This window comes from Dermacentor variabilis, chromosome 8 (assembly GCF_050947875.1).
Source record: "Dermacentor variabilis isolate Ectoservices chromosome 8, ASM5094787v1, whole genome shotgun sequence".
NCBI classification, from domain to species: domain Eukaryota; kingdom Metazoa; phylum Arthropoda; class Arachnida; order Ixodida; family Ixodidae; genus Dermacentor; species Dermacentor variabilis.
The window spans coordinates 79,761,969-79,778,958 of NC_134575.1; the positions used below are offsets into that span (position 1 = coordinate 79,761,969).

At 46.0% G+C, this 16,990-nt stretch overlaps 1 protein-coding gene across 2 annotated transcripts in view; it reads right to left on the reverse strand.

The window, feature by feature from the left end:
* The window catches only part of LOC142590371 (cytochrome P450 3A13-like), a 103,584-nt gene that overhangs the window by 32,911 nt on the left and 53,683 nt on the right, over positions 1-16,990 (reverse strand). The window contains exons 4-7 of one of the 2 annotated variants that reach the window (XM_075702442.1): positions 14,299-14,395; positions 13,133-13,258; positions 6,584-6,827; positions 268-398 (exon numbers count right to left, since the gene is read on the reverse strand). In XM_075702442.1, coding sequence (XP_075558557.1) covers positions 268-398; positions 6,584-6,827; positions 13,133-13,258; positions 14,299-14,395 — 598 coding nt within the window. The remainder of the gene's footprint in view (positions 1-267; positions 399-6,583; positions 6,828-13,132; positions 13,259-14,298; positions 14,396-16,990) is intronic. The other variant, XM_075702443.1, reaches the window with a different exon arrangement.

Sequence of the window (16,990 nt, forward strand, 5' to 3'; positions counted from 1 at the left end):
TGTAATAAGATGTATTGTTTATTGAGCTAGATTATTTGGTATAAACATTCAAAGCCTATGGAACCGTATGTCAATGTAGCGGAGAACATGATTCGTAGTGACTCTCCAGCTTTACGCTCACCACTTTGAACTGGTTTGCTCCTAAAGTAATAGCTACGTAATACGACAGCCCTATGATTATGGCACGAAGAATGGGTTCACATTGACAGACGAATCCATGATAACAAGGTTTAGATGCAATATACTTGAAACGCCTTGATAACTTACATCAGGGTTTTCTCTGCGGTGATTGATGATAGGAACCATCCTGTCTGTCATCTCATCCGAGGGTAGTTGAGCGAAAATAGACTTCACGGCGATGATAATTTTGTGTAGTAATCGACTGTCAGGGAGGATATCTGGAAGTCACGAAAAAATCACAACCGATGTTCTGGCGTAGTTTCGCACTTCCTATAAAAAAGTTCCGTGTGTATCCCCTATGTAACTATGTAATTTTAAATTCTTACTATGCAACTTTTGGGGGCCACTTTATACTTTGAGAATGAAAGCCAACCAATACCGAAAACAGCGTGAAGACTGGCTACCAGCTGCAGAGCTTAAGGCGGACTCTGATGACTGAAAAACATGGCCAAAGTGCAAAATATTTATGTGGCTGCAGCAGTACCTTACTTCTTGAAACTACGTTCCTTTAACCATCATATATATAATGGATCATTATAACTATTACGCTCCTTGAACATTATATATGTATAATAAGTTCCCAAAAGCGCAGTACTAAACTGGAGTTATAAAGCAGCTGCGTCTGGTGTTTTCAGGGTCGAGTTGAAGACGATGACCCGTACTGTCATTAGAAGATTGATCGCGCTGTTCGCTGCTGGTAGACTGATCTTGAGCTATTATCACCTTTCTAATTACCTCTAATTATGTTTGGTGGAGTTTGTAGGAATCGCTTCAAGTCATCGTGGAGCTCCACGCTCCTACGTCGCCTACCTACACCATGACTGACGCCACAAATGCGCCGCCTACACTAATGTCTGTCCCTGTCACTTCCGCCGGCGTTCTTCGTCAGCGCGACTCGGTCATCTTCAGCTGGACCAGAAAACATGACTCTGAAGACTGGCTGTCTGCTTACGAATGTGTAAGGGCTCACAATAAGTCGGACGACCGAAAAATCAACCAGCTCATACCGGCAGCTTCCGCTGTTCCCCAATTGCCAGAATCGTGTGCCAACTCTCACTCCGGCCATACAACAAGCCATCCGTACCCAGATATTTGAAGCACTTCCCCCCGTTCACCAGCCTGCTTTTGTGACGGCACCACTTTCCTATGCTGACTACCCGCCTCTATACACACCTCTGATGGCACCGATAATCCAAGTTCACACTTCCGTCGCTCAAGTACGCTTCCGCGATGGCACGGCCACGTCCCCGTCATGTTCCGCCCCACTACCGACGCTGTCGGTTTTCCTTTTCTCTCTTCATGGCAGTCACTACAACTTCGTTGAGTCGACACATGTTTCATGTCAGATGTGGTTTGGCTGTGGAATCGTCCATCGCCTTCCACACTTCTGTCATCGGAGAATGTCTTCTAACCGCGCCCCTTCAGTCAATTTGGTTATGAGCCGTGACATGTCGCTTAGACTCGGCGCGAACATGACACTCAATCAATCAATCAATCAATCAATCAATCAATCAATCAATCAATCAATCAATCAATCAATCAATCAATCAATTGTATTTATTTATTTCACTGAAAACCGTACATTAGAAACCTCATCACAAACTGACCATCACGAAACTCTGATCCTAACCACCACTCAGAGAGCTGCCATTCTCCTTGCCCACGTCGACAGTCACTCTTACCTGTTCGTCTTCGACCACCTACTGACGAGGGAAACTGATTAGCCTAGTCCCCCAGTTAAAAACTGCAAGCGCGTCAAACTTCTGTAAACTGAAATTTTTTTCCTCAGAATATCATTGACGCGCATGTTGAGGGAGCAGCTGCACAAGTGCATGTCGGTAATGGGGCCCCTGTTTCGATCCTCCATGAAAATCTTTGTCGTAAGCTAAAACCGTCACTGCCTCTCTCTCTGGCGTGACACTTTGCACTGCTACCGCACGGTGTATTTTATCGTACTGCTGTATACATTGACCATGTCCTCATCCAAAATGTTTTTTACATCATCGATGTTTTCGTGTTGCCAAGTTGTCTTCGTGATCTCACACTCGCATAGGACCTCCTTTCGTATCATAGTGTCCTCATCAATTCTTGTCACTAGCAGGTTGCCCTTTCGCTATTATGCGACTCATTCTCGGCCGGCGCCGACAACTGTGGTTACCTAATCTTCATTGACGCTGATGTTGGAGTACCTCCGGAGATGCCAGTGCCTGCGGCCTTGTCCCTTGTTGCCGCACAATAGTCAACTATTGTGTTTACGGCATTTCATGGGCTTCCTCATGGCAAGGATTTATTTCTCCAGTTAGCCGTTTTCACCGTTACGTTTGGATCTGCCTTGATGCTCACAAGTAATCCGCACCTGCACCCAGTACTATACTGCGCGGCGAGACCTTAGGATTTGTTAGAAAGAACTTGAAGTTTACAATGGCGCCCCCCATTTACATCTTGCCGCCATAACTTGTTTCGTAAACGCCGCCTTCAGCTGTTTTTGTTTTACCATAATCTTATCGCACGCAACATCCTACCCTCCTTAACATGTACATTTATTCGTTCGACTAAACTAAGCATCCTTGGGTCACACGAGAAGTGTTTGTGATACCGTAAACGCCGGGTAATACGCCGTCTCGCGACAGCATACACATCACGTTTCCGCTTAAAATCGACCGGTTATCACGGAACAAGTTAATGCAAGCTACAGGGCACCCTTACTCGACTTTCGCAATGCCTTTGGTTGTCATGCGTCATTGTAGGGTAGAAAAAAGAAGGAGGCGTTCAATATTGCGTCCATTATTGCCGCCTTAACAGGATTACAAGAAAAGATGTTTACCCTCTGTGTTCAGACAAGCCTTCATGCTATACCTGAAAGTGACGGATGTCGGTGACGCATCCTTGGAAAGGCACGTCACTCTTCTTCTGACTGTCGGAGGATCACATCTTCTTTTTGGGTACAACACACTCAACTTCAGAGAACCATCTCTAGTGCAACCGCGCCGAGAGTTCGACTTCAAGAAGATGGTAGAATTGTTTGATGCCAATTTCTGCCAAAGAAAAACAAAGCCTACTCTCCTTATGTCTTCCGGACCCGAGTACACCTTTCTGATGAAAGCGTGGCCATTTCCCCGACGGATTTGAAGTTGAAGATTAGAGAATGCCACTTCGTGTGGGAAAGGAGAAGATGATGCGTGACCGGATTGTCTGCGGAACAAAAGACTAAAGAGCTCGTGCTGACATTTTGAAGCTGGAAGACCCCTCGGTAGAGAAAGTTATCAAGGTGTGCCTCACGCACGAAACAACAAAGCAACAGTTGAAGGTTTTCAAATAGGTAGCCACACGCACCCAAGCCAGCGAGTAGAGCAGTGTGAACAAGCAGTTACTGTGGACGAAGTCACGAAACCTCAAGCAAAGCATGTCGTGTGGGGAAGCAAACATGTAACAACTGCAAAAAGCTCAACGCGTTCGCAAGTGTACAGGAGCAGTAAGACTGTCACCAGCTTGAAACCTCAAAATGGTTACTCTGATAATATACTTATTGTTCGAGATGGCAGAGAAAATCCGTTGTTCATGGTGTTAGATGTCAGGCGAAGGAAAGTGGTTTTAGGTTAACAGCGGAACTGCAGTTAACGTCATCATGCAGAAGAGTGCCACATCACATCAGATAAAGCCGACATCAAGAAGTCTGCGCATGTGGAGCGGTACAAAAGTGACACCGATAGGCAATCTTGATAGGCAATAGGAAATAGGCAAACTTCAGAGGGATAGGCAATAGGCAAACTTGAGTATGATCACTCCAGATGGGCACGAGCATGCTGCGGAGTTCCTCGTTGTACGAGATGACCTGACGCCAATTATCGGACGGCAGACAGCTGAGGCCATGGGACTCATTACGGTGAGCTATAATTGCCAGTGCCTGTGAGGAACACGCAAAAGGCTCGACGAATCGCATTTTCCACAAGTACATAGCTGTCTTTGAATAGTCCTTATGCTCGCTGCCTGGGAAAGTACATCTTGTAGGCAAACCGTCAGTTTGCCAGAAAGCAGTCAGAAGCTTCCTGTCATCATCCCTGTCCTCCCTGTCAGCATCCCTGTCCATCCCTGTCAGCATCGAGGCGCAACTAAAAAAGCACCCAGACACATGGAGCAACAAGAAATAATTGAGATTGTCAGGGAACCTACTCCATGGCCCAGCTGAATGATCGCCACGACAAAAAAAGAAACGGTGAAATGAGGATATGCATTGAACCACCAGCCCTGAACAATACTCTGGAAAGCGAATGACACCCGCTACCTGTCCTAATGACATTTTTCCAGAGGTTGCAAAGGCAAAGGTCATCTCAAAGTTTGTCCTACGCACAGATACTGGCAGTGCATCCTGGATGTAGAATATAGGATCCTAACTGCATTACAAACACCAATGGCACGTTTTGAATTGCTCCGCCTCCCATTCGATTTGAAGTGAGTAGCAAAATTTTTCAGAAAAGACTTCAAACAGCCCTTCAAGGGCTCAAAGTTGTGCAATGCATAGCGGACGATATGCTGGTTTTTCGTATCGGTGAAAGTGAAAGGGAAGTGCGACATTACCATTTCCAGGTACATCTTTCACACCATGAGTCGTCCATACTATCGAATCAAGGTAAAAAGATTCGCCAAAACCCCTCTCACGACGACTGTCGGCAATATTGCGCTTGGTACTGAAGCAATATCGCGACACAGCATATGGCCACTGCGGATGCGCCTAACGTACGAGACGTGTACTGCAGCTGGATTCCTGTCTCTGGGTTTCCTGTGAGCCATTTGCGCCATTTAGTAGCGCTGTTGAGGAGTCTGGGGATGGCATCCTAGATGCGTGGCACGTCGCTGAAGGGCAAACGCTGCTGGTTCTTTCTCTGGTCGCACGTACGACGGCACATGTTCAGTGAATCGAGTTGGCGTGAGGTTCATTGAAGAGCGGCCCGTACCCATGTGCATCCATGGCGCAGCTCCTCAAAGCGTTGGCTTGACAGCAGTTCATCGAAACGCGACGCGTACCAAGCGCATTTCTGGTTCAGTTTTCTAAAGTGTAAGTCCGCTGTCCTTGACTGTAAAGTGGGTTCTATTGTACTCGTACCCGAAATAAAATTGAAAAGCTTCGGGATAGTGCATACGACTAAGCGAAATGTGCCACCGCCAGATTGGCTTTTCAAAATTGAGGCGCGCTCCTCTCCCACTCTGCTGTCGCCACTGCACGCTGCTCACCACTGCACACGCGGTGCCGTCTGTCAGCGTCGCCAGAAGGTGCACGCTCGGCGCGGGTTCAACTGCGCCGATGATTGCATAAATTAAAAGAATATGTTTTCATTAACGTGCGCAATATTCTCAGTGGTAATAAGGTAGTTGCAGAAATTGGCGTCCATTGGCACACACCCAGGGACACAAATTGGTACAAAAAGGTTGAATGAAGATCAGCACAAACTGAGTGGCACATGCACTATGCTCCAAGACACCGCGAAAGAGATTGATTGAAGAGTGGTCCATACCCATGCCATATGACCGGTCGCGCAGCCCCAGTGACCCATCTTTCATCTTGGCCATCTTGTTGAAGGCGCAACATAGGTACACAGTGCCACAAGCCCGCAGACCAACTTGGTCCGAGATAGGTTTTTGACCCTGTTCCTGCCGCACAGCAGCCCAACGCACTACCCTTTCAACCATGGACTATCAATGATTTATGTGTCCATCTCGCTATCAATTTATCTATTTATCCTCTTACAGCGATTTAGTGACCCAAGTTGTCTGCCAGCTAAGTCAGCTGACCTTCGTCATTCAGTCGTCCTCAGGCGTTTTCGCCGACCCAGTGGACAAGTTTTCCAATAGCCTGAGCCACTAGCTAAAATACTTGGGCTTATGATGTCATTGCCTTCATTGCCCCCCCCCCCCGTTGTCATCATTGCAGCTTCCTCCTCCGATTCTCGTCAGGGTGTTGGGATCATGTCGTCGTCCTTATAATGTCGACATGCATTCGTTGTCACATCGTTGTCATGATGCCGTGGCGGCCATTCCACTACGGTTATTCCAGCTTCGTCACCTTACTTTCGTCATGCCATTGTCATCACGCTTTCGCGCCTTTCCGGGGAACTATGTTGTAATGTAGCTTGGAGAAATGAGTATGTACCATTTTTGGCATCCACGATAAATAATCCAACCTTGTTTACCTTAAACCGCTGCCCTCGTCTACAACATCCCTCATAAACCAATGCGTCTTTAGGCGCCGTCGATTCCCACAATTTCATTTTGTCTGGTTGTTATCTCGCCACTATTTCCGTCTTATTTCTGCTGTTAGGCCAAACATATATATTAGAAAGTTTTCCATCTTATGAGTCTCCGGAAGACCTAACGTGGCTAATATGGTCTCCTCTAATAAACCACTCACTGAGAAAAAAAAGCCAGGTGCCTCCGAACTGGCCTACACTTTGGCGTGCCGCCTTGCACAGAGCCAGCGAAGACGCGTCGTCCCGCTGGATGTCCGTGCGAGCGCCGGCGAAGAACTGCAGACCGAAGTCTGTGGCCATGTAGCAGAATGGCTCGAACACCTCGATGCAGCCATCTGAGCTTGCGAGCTTGCGGTCCATCGCCCGGAAGCAATCTTCGACGCATTCTTTCACCAGCGGAACGGCCTAGAACACAGTAGGAACGTGACACAGGGTGGGCACTTAAAAATCATGCCAGCCTGAAATAATAGGCCACCTATACGCACGAAGCAAAGACACAAGCAAAAACACATAAAAAAAGGAAGAGCAAAGGCAGAAAGGAACAGGATACATGGAAGAAAACATTCCATGTCAACCATAGCCTGCACTCAATGCAATCTGAGAGAACGCGATTTTTGTAAATCAAGTCAATGTCCGACCACAGTGCAGACTACCAGTAGAACTGGGTAGTCAATACCAGTAAAGCCAGGGCACTATGTAAACGAGAATAAAGGAAAAAGCTAAACCGAAAAGAACTTGGTACGCAGCGCAGCCATTGGTCAATATGTTCGAATTATCAAAACGATAGGGCCCGTGTACGCAAACAAGCTCATGTGCTATAGCAGTTAAAACAACATGTCGACAATTTGTCATATCCAATGCCACGTTAGCAAATTTACCCTGAAACGAAAGGCAATGCTTTTGAATCCTTGAGCAAGAATTCGGGCATTGTGTATGACATATATTCTCTTCTTTTTTGGCTAGCAATCTATCGCTGCTCAACTACTTAAATATATGCAATATGGCGGCCTGTCTCGTGATTCGTTATAGGTAAAAGCAACGACACCAGAGACCTACCTGTACCTAACTGAATGTGGAAAGCGTCGGATGGGAGTTCCTCTTATGTATTGACAATGAAGTCCATCCGGAACACGTGCTACAGGCACTCTGCCGAGTACGTCTGTCCTTCCGAATATGCGTAAGGATTGTGTCGTACGACGCGAACTGGTAGCCCTAAAGGGTATCCTGCATTTATTGATGCTGATCGGCTGCTAGGTGTATGTATCGGTTCTTAAGCTCAGCAGCCGTTGTTTTGCTTTGCAGAAATGTTTCCATATGTGTAAAAGGCTGGAGGATATGCATGCTATCGGCTATAAATATTGGGCGTTTTGTGTCAACATCAGACGGCGGTGAGCCAATGGTAGTTTATGTGCTTGTAGGATGTTTTCAACCGCACAACAAGCGTGGACGTCCCCGACTCCTCCAAATAAGGCTCAAATAAAAACGTTACTCGCAATGCATGGCAGTCGTCGGTCCGTGGCATTGTGTGAACTAAATAACAGTTGGAAAAGTGCGAGCCACCAGCGACCCCTCCGAAGCTGATAGGCAGATGCTGGTCACGTTGCTTAGGTAAAGGCTGTCTTCATCACATAGAGTGGCGATCCATCATATTCTAAGGATTATGCGGCATATTTTGGAGTGTGCCATTTGCTTGAGAGTGCACAAACCTGCTCAACGTAGGGTTTCAGAATTGAAACGGAAAGCCTTTTACTTGCTGATATGAGTGCATTTATATCCAGTTTTTTTCTGTTTTATTGTCTTTGGAGTGCAGACACAATGTAAGGAGTGGCTAAACGAGAGGAGAACAAAAACGAAGAGGACCCAATAGGCGAAGTAGAAAGGAAACTCATTCGCTGATTGGTTCTAACGAATGGTTCATGTTACAGCTGCGTGCTCGCTGCTGCTTGTTATTCGTAGAGATCGTCGGCTTTACGTTTATGACTGGTGAAGAAATATAATTAACTGCGTTGTGTATGGAATTGCTTAAAAACGCAGTTTCTTTTTCTAGATGGAGGGAGAGAGCGGTCCAAGCTTCTTGAGCTCTGCTCCTCTGGAAGCTGTTGTTCAGGTGTATAAGTAAACCCGTCACTACATCGATTTTGGTGCGAACCACATTTGCAACGCGTCGCCTGACAATGAACTGAGTGTCGAGAGCCACGAGCCCAGGTGAACAATGGCACCATCGGGAGAGAAGGCCCTTGAGGGTGCTTTAGCGTGAATCAATTCCAAACTGTTCGTTTTTCTTTCTACAATCAGTACACCCGGATCAGTAAAAAATTGTTCGGGCAACCCCCACTTTCTTTGCCTTTTATGCGAAGTTGCGAGAACCGCGAAAATTCGGCTTCTCGTTTCACTTATACACACTGATTGTGTATGATTAGATAAAAAAAAATTAAAAAATTATTTCAGATGCTACGACTTTTTCACCATTATCCGAACGCGATTGGTCAATATGTTTTCGGGCTGTGCCTACTTCGCTGTCTGTCATGCGACGCCACAATCTCCCGAAAACAGATGACGTTAATGTGACGGGTACGCATTTAAGATACACAATGTACCGAACAAGAACATTCTTTTACAGAATAGCCGGAGGATCCCCCGTTCCGAAAGCGATATAGAATGTCTACCTACTGATTGCTCTGGCGCTGCCTATTGGGAGCTGCAACAGATAACGAATTTACTTGCGTATGTTAATAATTTTCCGTGGAAATATAGCGTTGTCGCGCAATTTCGGCAGGTATAAGACATGACTCTGTTAACCATTGTTTGTTTTAGCGGCATGTTTCACCTTCCGTTGCGCGCGAACGCCATTTTCGACCGGCCCTCGCAAGCAAAGCAAGGGAGAGCAGACAATCTGCAGACGCCAGCGCCACCCTGGTCTGGTTATCTGCTTTCACTGCGCCATAGCTCGGCTCCACTGAAACCCACTCCACTCAAGCGGGCTGCTCACCTCTTGTAAGCCTGTTAGATAAGAAAAACTTGTGATGGTCAGCAATGCCTTTCGATTTGAAAGCAAACAAAGGTTACCTCCCATAAATAAGGAAAGTGTTTGATGGGGTGGCTCAAACAATTATGCGGGCCATCCCACGATCTTTGCGTCGGCGGTCACGTAAATTTGACGTAACGAGATTGGAATAAAAACAGATTCAAATATGTTTACGTTGTATGGTCCCACATCTGTGAACCACCTGGTTATGTAGCTGCCGTTGGCATCTATGCCGCGTTGAGCTGCTGTTAAACGAATATATTGTTTGTGGAGCGGACCGAGAAATTATACTAGTTCCTGGCAGCAGTATATGAAAGTAGGACTTACTATTGGGCTTTGTAACAATATTATATCCAACTTGGGGAAGGCCGTTGTTCGAGCAAAGTGCAGGTTTAGCGCACAGCCTATAAAGCATGCTAGAACACAAGCTAAAACCTCTTCCACTAAACTGTCGCCCCATGAACATTGACCGCTGAGCACCAAGAATATCAACACTATACTTTGCTAAATGAGTCTTTAACTATTGAATGTGTCTGTACATTATATTTAGAAGTTCGCAACTGTAAGTGACGCCGGCTATTGCTTTTGGCGTTGTACTGCCACATACCAAAGCAATAATGAATGAACCGGCACTGAACAAAGTCCAAAGGCACGCATACACAATACAAGACGCACTGAAAAATAAAGTCAGTTCACACATATACGTACACTAAATGCCGGTCACAGAAAATCACACAAGTAATGTTAATGACGCAGAATTCGTAAGCAACCCTAAATGGTGGAAATTAGTCGGCAGCCCGCCGCTACGCCTTCTCTTATTTTCCGACCCTGTCATTCTTTGTGACGTTAGGCCCAATTAACTCATGCACCAATAACTGAACGAATAAATAAATAAATAAATAAATAAATAAATGAATAAATTCTTGGTTTGACTGGGTATTGAACCATGTGTGTGTGTATATGAAGTGTGGTTTCCACGGTGTAAATAAGAAACTTCAGTGCCTTCCCTCTCTGTGAAGAAGAATGACCAGCGAAACTGTGTATGTGGGTCGCTCACTGGATCCACCTCCGCGGCGGGTCAGCCCAGCATCGCACTATCTTCGGGATCGGCCCACATATGGGGAGTGTTTAACACGTGCTTCACCTTCACCCCGGGTCGGCCCGGCATTGCGCTATCTTTGGGATAGGCCCAGGTATGGGGAGTGCTTAACACCTGCTTCACCTCAATCGAAGGTCGGGGCGGTATTTCACTATCTCCGCGACCGGCCCACGTATGGGGAGTTTTTTTGCTTACCACAACGACACGAAAATTTCCTTGCGTATACGTATACAGCTTCGTGGTAATATTTTTTAAGAACAGCACGTTATACGAAGAAATTATTTTATTGCAGCGAAATATATGCCGGATGAAGAATATACACACATATCGAAGACCTTGGTATGCTCAGCAACCGCTGCAGTGTCTATTTAAGGTAACTAAGTCCCATGAAGAAATGGAACCTTAGTACTTCATTGCCCTGTACAGCACAAGCGAGGGCACCACTCCGCTTTCGCCGGTGCGGTGAATCTGACTGGTGGCGTGGTCTAAGAAAGTGGGACGCATTTCAGCGCAAGTTCAGCGCAGATGCTCTAATTAGATATACGGAAATGACAACTCGTCAGCGTGCTCATCAAAAACTATTAGGACTTTCTTATTCTCTTCAGGCTAGATTTACGGACATTTCGCCTCGTCCATGACAACAGTCTCTTGATTTATAGTGAGAATCACATTGGCCTAAAATGGACCTTGCACGCAGAGGGTGTCGTGTGCTTCGACGTTCTCGTCCTCTTCGGAGAGATCCAACTCTTCCAGGTACCTAACTACCGTTCAAGTGAGAGACGAGGCAATTTGTCCTTGTACAATGTTGTTCGGCAGCCCACACGCGCCAGCAAGTTCGTAACGTTGTCAGTTGGTAAATGTGGTTGCGCGCTTAGAATGGGCACGCACCTCACTGAGACGTGGTGTAGTACGGCTGAGGCAAAGCAAAGGTGATCGCAGTGTCTACAAGAGCTGCCAAAGGAGTCCTTGACGAAATTTTGTCGAAGTAAGATTTTCGGAGGCGTACGAACCAGCGAGCAACGGTGCGAGCTGCCTACGCCGCCACCTGCCACTGAGTAGCGGAGGTTCAGATTACCTTCCTGCGTCGCTTCGTTTGGGCGGCCCATCGTTCCCTGATGGCTATCCTAATATACTCTAAGTGAGGGGCTCTAGCTTCGGCTGTCTTGGCGACAAGCCGAAGATGTTCTGCTTCAGACCGTTTGCGATTACAGTTTGTAAGCTCAGCAGAAACGAGCAGTTGCTTCAGTCTGGACGTCAAAGTGACATGCAGATGGAAGAGAACCAAAGCGATTCTGTCTTTCACACGCCTGCTAAGGCAAGCGAGGGCGCGCATTTATTGCAAGAAGATGTATGTAGTGTAGATTTTTCGGAGGCAGTTGACGTGTCTCACGCATGAGGCGGCATTTGCAGCATTGGCGCCGTAGAGTTTCTCACAACAGTCACCAGAGGGAAATGTGGCACTGAGAGCGTTGATCCGCCGTGGGAATGAAGGTTAGTACGTGAATTTGTCTGATCTGCGTTTTATGGAATAAGATGTTCCTGCTGGCTTGCTAAATTTCAAACTTATATTAACTCTTATAAATGCGAAATATTCTGCGAACACGCGTTATAGTTACTAATTACAGCGGTTTAGCCTATCGAGGTGGCTAAATCCAAGCTGCTCCCCCAATCTCACAGCACTGGCTTGCACGTGAGAAATTCGTAAGGGTGTTATATGCAGATTTTCGATGCATGCTGCGGCGGTGTAATGGATTCAATAACGGGCATCTGTGGCGGAGATACTGGGCTCAATTCCTGCCGTCAGACAATTTTCATATTCTTTACTTAGTTATTTATAACACGGTGCTTTGTCGAGAATGATGAGTTTCTGAAGTCATAAAACCACTTGAAGGAAGAAGAACGAAGTCCAGGTACATCCTTGTCCTAACCATCGTTCCAATGCCGGCTGAACCACGCCGCTTGCAACTCCCATCCGTAGTAGCACCACACTTCCTTCTCGTAATTATTAGACAGTTTTAGTTACACGTACGTAGAGGCTTCACGTACGCAAACGTGAAAAGCCTACGTACCCTACGTGCACGCCATCTGAAACCCTTTTAGCTACACGAACGCGACGCACGCCAAGAGGGACCCCGTAGGTACATCTATCTGTAAATGTGAACACGGCGGTCGCCGTGTGGCGATGCAAGCCGTCTGCGCGCGCGCGGCCCGCTATCGCTTGTTTGTGATCTCGCAGAACTCCCGCGCGAAGCTGTCAACGTGGGCAAGAAACGCACGCAAAGAATTGAATCTCACCTACGTCCGTGAGACGCGCGTGCGCCCGCTACGTTCTACGCATGCGCACTGCTGACACGTAGAAGCTCTACGTACGCAAAGCCTCTACGTACGTGTAACTAAAACTGTCTATTGTACGAAGCTGTACGCTCGAAATGGTGATGTAATAGACTATTTCACTGCGCCTTTACTAGATGGCGCCACCATACCACTAAACGTAGTTAAACGCGTTCTGCGTTAGAGGCCAGATACATAGGAAAAGCTGACTCGGACTGCGCAAGAGGTTTCACTTGAAAATGCAATTTCACCCACCTTTTTGATATTGCCCGTCTTGAAGGCGGGAAGGATGATTTTCTTCAAGTAGCGCCAATCGTCGCCACTCACTCTGCTAATTCGCACTTCGTTGACGGCGAGGTTTTTTGACACGTAGGCCATGACCTGTAAAAAAACAAGGAATGCGAGAAGGAATCAGTTTCAAAGTTCATTGCTCAGAAATATCGATAGAACATGTAAAAGCAAGTGGAACCAGTTCGAACAAAATGAGAGAGATAGAGGAAAATTTTTGAGGAAACGCAGAGAGCTTGGCCTGGGATGACATCCTTAAGCCTGCAAATTGGCTCACAGCGTAGGAGAAAAGGAGAAAAAGAAACGGGTTTGAGGAGTGATAGTGAGCATAGGTATAGCAGCGTTCTATTACAGAACCACACACGTTTGTATCCAAAGGGTGCGTTCTCTATATCGAATACAGGCATATGTACACAGACATCGCAACAGCGCCTGGATGGCTGGATCGTTGACATAATGTCGGGCTATGGGCCGAGTTATACGCTCACTCAAAGGCCGCTTATTAAATGATGCCACAGAAGGTGCCAAAGTTTGTGGTTCATACTGATTTGGGATATACAAGCAAGCATGTGCTCAACTATCTCAAGTGCATCACATGTATCACCTGGCAAATATTGTCTTGTAAACGGAACACCTAGTATACGGCTGTGGAGAAGGCTTGCATGGCTACACTCGATGTCCCACGGCATTAGAATTGTTATATGGGTATTGAGCCTATAAAGACACTAGCAACAATTTCCTTGTGCCCAATGTCTTGCTGACGTTTTCCGCATAGCGTCGATGGCTGAAGAATTCTAATCCGGCCTTGAGAATGGTACAGTGATGTGTATGCCGGAATACAAGATAATTTTTACTTTGGGCCACAAGTCCATACTGGCAGCCCGAGGAATTTTGAAACAAAGCGTCACAAGGTGCCGCACTCAACGTTCCTACTACTGTTTAAGGCTCTGGGAAGCCGCTATCTGTAAACCACGATAAATTTAGGGAGGAGCTGGAGCTCTCTAACGTTCAGCGCTGTGCTATGGCGTATAGCTGATTCAGTTGAGCAAGGTCATATGCAGAGAAGCTTTTGTTTAGAGAGAATTTACATCCCAAAAATAATTTTCCGATCTTTAGTGTAAACCATATCTCACCTGTCGTCCTGTGAAATACTGGAAGTCTTGGATGAATATACGCTTTATCAATTCATGATCTCGCAGAATGATTCCAGGCATGACGCCGTTATAGTAGCTATACAAAGACCATAAAAGAAGAAAAAGGGTGTAGCACTGGTGTTACCACTGTTGTCCACAATAGATGTGATGTTGAGTAATTTTTCATTCAGGCAGAGATATAAAGCCTGCCAATGGGACTACAAGTAATACAATAAAGTTGCAGCTTCGAGTGGCTACTCGCAGTTTTAGCTTCAGCGCATTCATAGAAGAGCGTTGCCTTACCGCATGATAAAAAGGCATTCGGGGGAGCCAATTCTATTTGTTGGCAGGATAAATAGATTTCACTGAAGTTTTCTTGAATGGCTGCTTGAGGTGCCTCAATGACTCAGTACCTATGTAATTGTGGGGAGAACAGAAAATCGTGGATTCGATTTCCGACCACACGCAAGCTATTTGTGCGAGCAGACTAAAAGTTGCCACGGTTGAACGGGTTTACACCAAGTTTGTCGAACGATAGCACGGTTTTGCTTTCTTAGGGAATGGACACAGACACTGCTCGGCGTCGTCAGCGACTACGGCATCTACAAGTGTACCACAACTTCTGAATGTGTGTATCAGCAAGGTTTCCCTCATGGATCCCTCGAGCCCACCTCCACTTCATTCCGGAAAGTGGCATACCCATTATACCACTCTACTTCAGTCGTTGTCATCGTGAGAGTTTGACCATTGCCCTTCCTTGAGTGGCTGATAGTTTCTTTCCATAATTATTTGCTACTTGCGCTTACGCATGGTGGCAAACAAAATACATTTTGAAGCATTAACGACATGAAAATAATTCAACATAGTATATATTCACACAAGAGACAACAGGCTTTATGGCCTCTCATCTCTCCAGGGCATTGTTGCCTGTAGTTTCTCTTATCACTAGCCATTCAATTAAAGAATACTCCGAAATAACTTCACACCGTGTCCGCCACAGTGGGAGAGCGCCATTATTTGAGGAAAAAGAAGGCAATATAATGGTGTTCACGGAGAATGCAGTTGTCCCAGTAAGTGGTTCAGAGCCGAAGAAATCGCCGAAGTCTATCTCCTTTATTTTATTTCATATGCACCATTTCCCAGCCCGCGGCTCCGACCGGCTGTTATCACGTGTTCCGGTTAATCGACAGTGTATAAAAACGCATGACGCGCTTTCCAAATCATGGTTGACTCAGGAAGCGTGCAGCCGTTTCCAACCTAGCCACTTGGCGCCAGCATGCTTTTGTCGTAGACCAAGTGTGCCCTCACTAAATGGAATCATTCTTCAGCATTTAACTCATTAACTAAAGGATAAGGAGTTAGCCACTACTTCCATCATTATTGAAAGGACTTTGCTTGCAAACTATAAAAATAAGAGTGCTAACCGCATGTTTGCTTTCCTTTGCAGCAACTTCTCCTCTGCTACCATTACCGTCAAACTTCGTCTTTACAAAACCCTAGTGAGGCCTAAACTCGAGTACTTGTGCTCACTTGGGACCCAAACAAGCCAACATTAACCGACATTGTTGAGACTATTGAGAAACGAGGCGGTCTCTTCGTTTTCGCTATTCACTCTGAACACTCAAGTGGATCAGGAACGAAAGAAGACTTTGGCTTATTAGAATTAGCTTCCTGTATAAATCTCTATAGAACTCCTCAGCCACTTTAACTATATTATCCATCTTATTAATGACATTGCCGGCTTTGTCTCTTAGCGCATACATCTGATTCTTGCCTATTCCTAGTTTCTTCTTCAGTGCTTTTAGGCATTCTCCATTCCTGTGAGCATGCTCAATTCTATCCATATTATACTTCTTTATGTCAGCTGTCTTACGCTTGTTGATAAACTTGGAAAATTCTGCCAGTTATATTCTAGCTGTAGGGTTAGACGCCCTCATACATCAGCGTTTCTTAATCAGATCTTTCGTCTGCTGCTATAGCTTACCGGTATCCTGTCGAACAAAGTTACCACAGACTTCTGTTGCACGCTCCTTAATGATGCCCATAAGATTGTCGTTCATTGTTTCATGGCTAAGGTTCTCATCGTGAGTTACAGCTGAATACCTGTTCTGTAACTTGAGCCGCAATTTCTCTATTTTCGCTCTTACCACTAACTCACTGATCGGCTTCTTATGTACCAGTTTCTTCCATTCCCTCCTGAAGGCTAGGCTAATTCGAACTCTTACCATCCTATGGTCACTGCCGCGCACCTTGCTGAGCACGTCAGCACCTTGTATAATTCTAGGGTTAGCTCAGAGTATGAAGTTCATTTAATTTCTAGTCTCGCCATTCGGGCTCCTCCACGTCCACTTTCGCTTATCCCGCTTGCGGAAGAAGGTATTCATTATCCGCATATATTTCCGTTCTGCAAACTCTACTAATAACTCTTTCCTGCTACTCCAATAACCTATGCCATATTCCTCTACTGACTTGTCTCCAGCCTGCTTCTTGCCTACCCTGGCATTGAAGGCGCCCCTCAGTATATCGTATTTTTTTTACTTTACCCGTCGCCCATTCCACGTCTTCATAAAAGCTTTCAGTTTTCTGGTCATCATGACTGGATGTAGGCGCATATGCCTGTACGACCTTCGATTTGAACATCTTATTAATTTCGCAACAAGACCTGCCACCCTCTCGTTGACGCCATAGGATT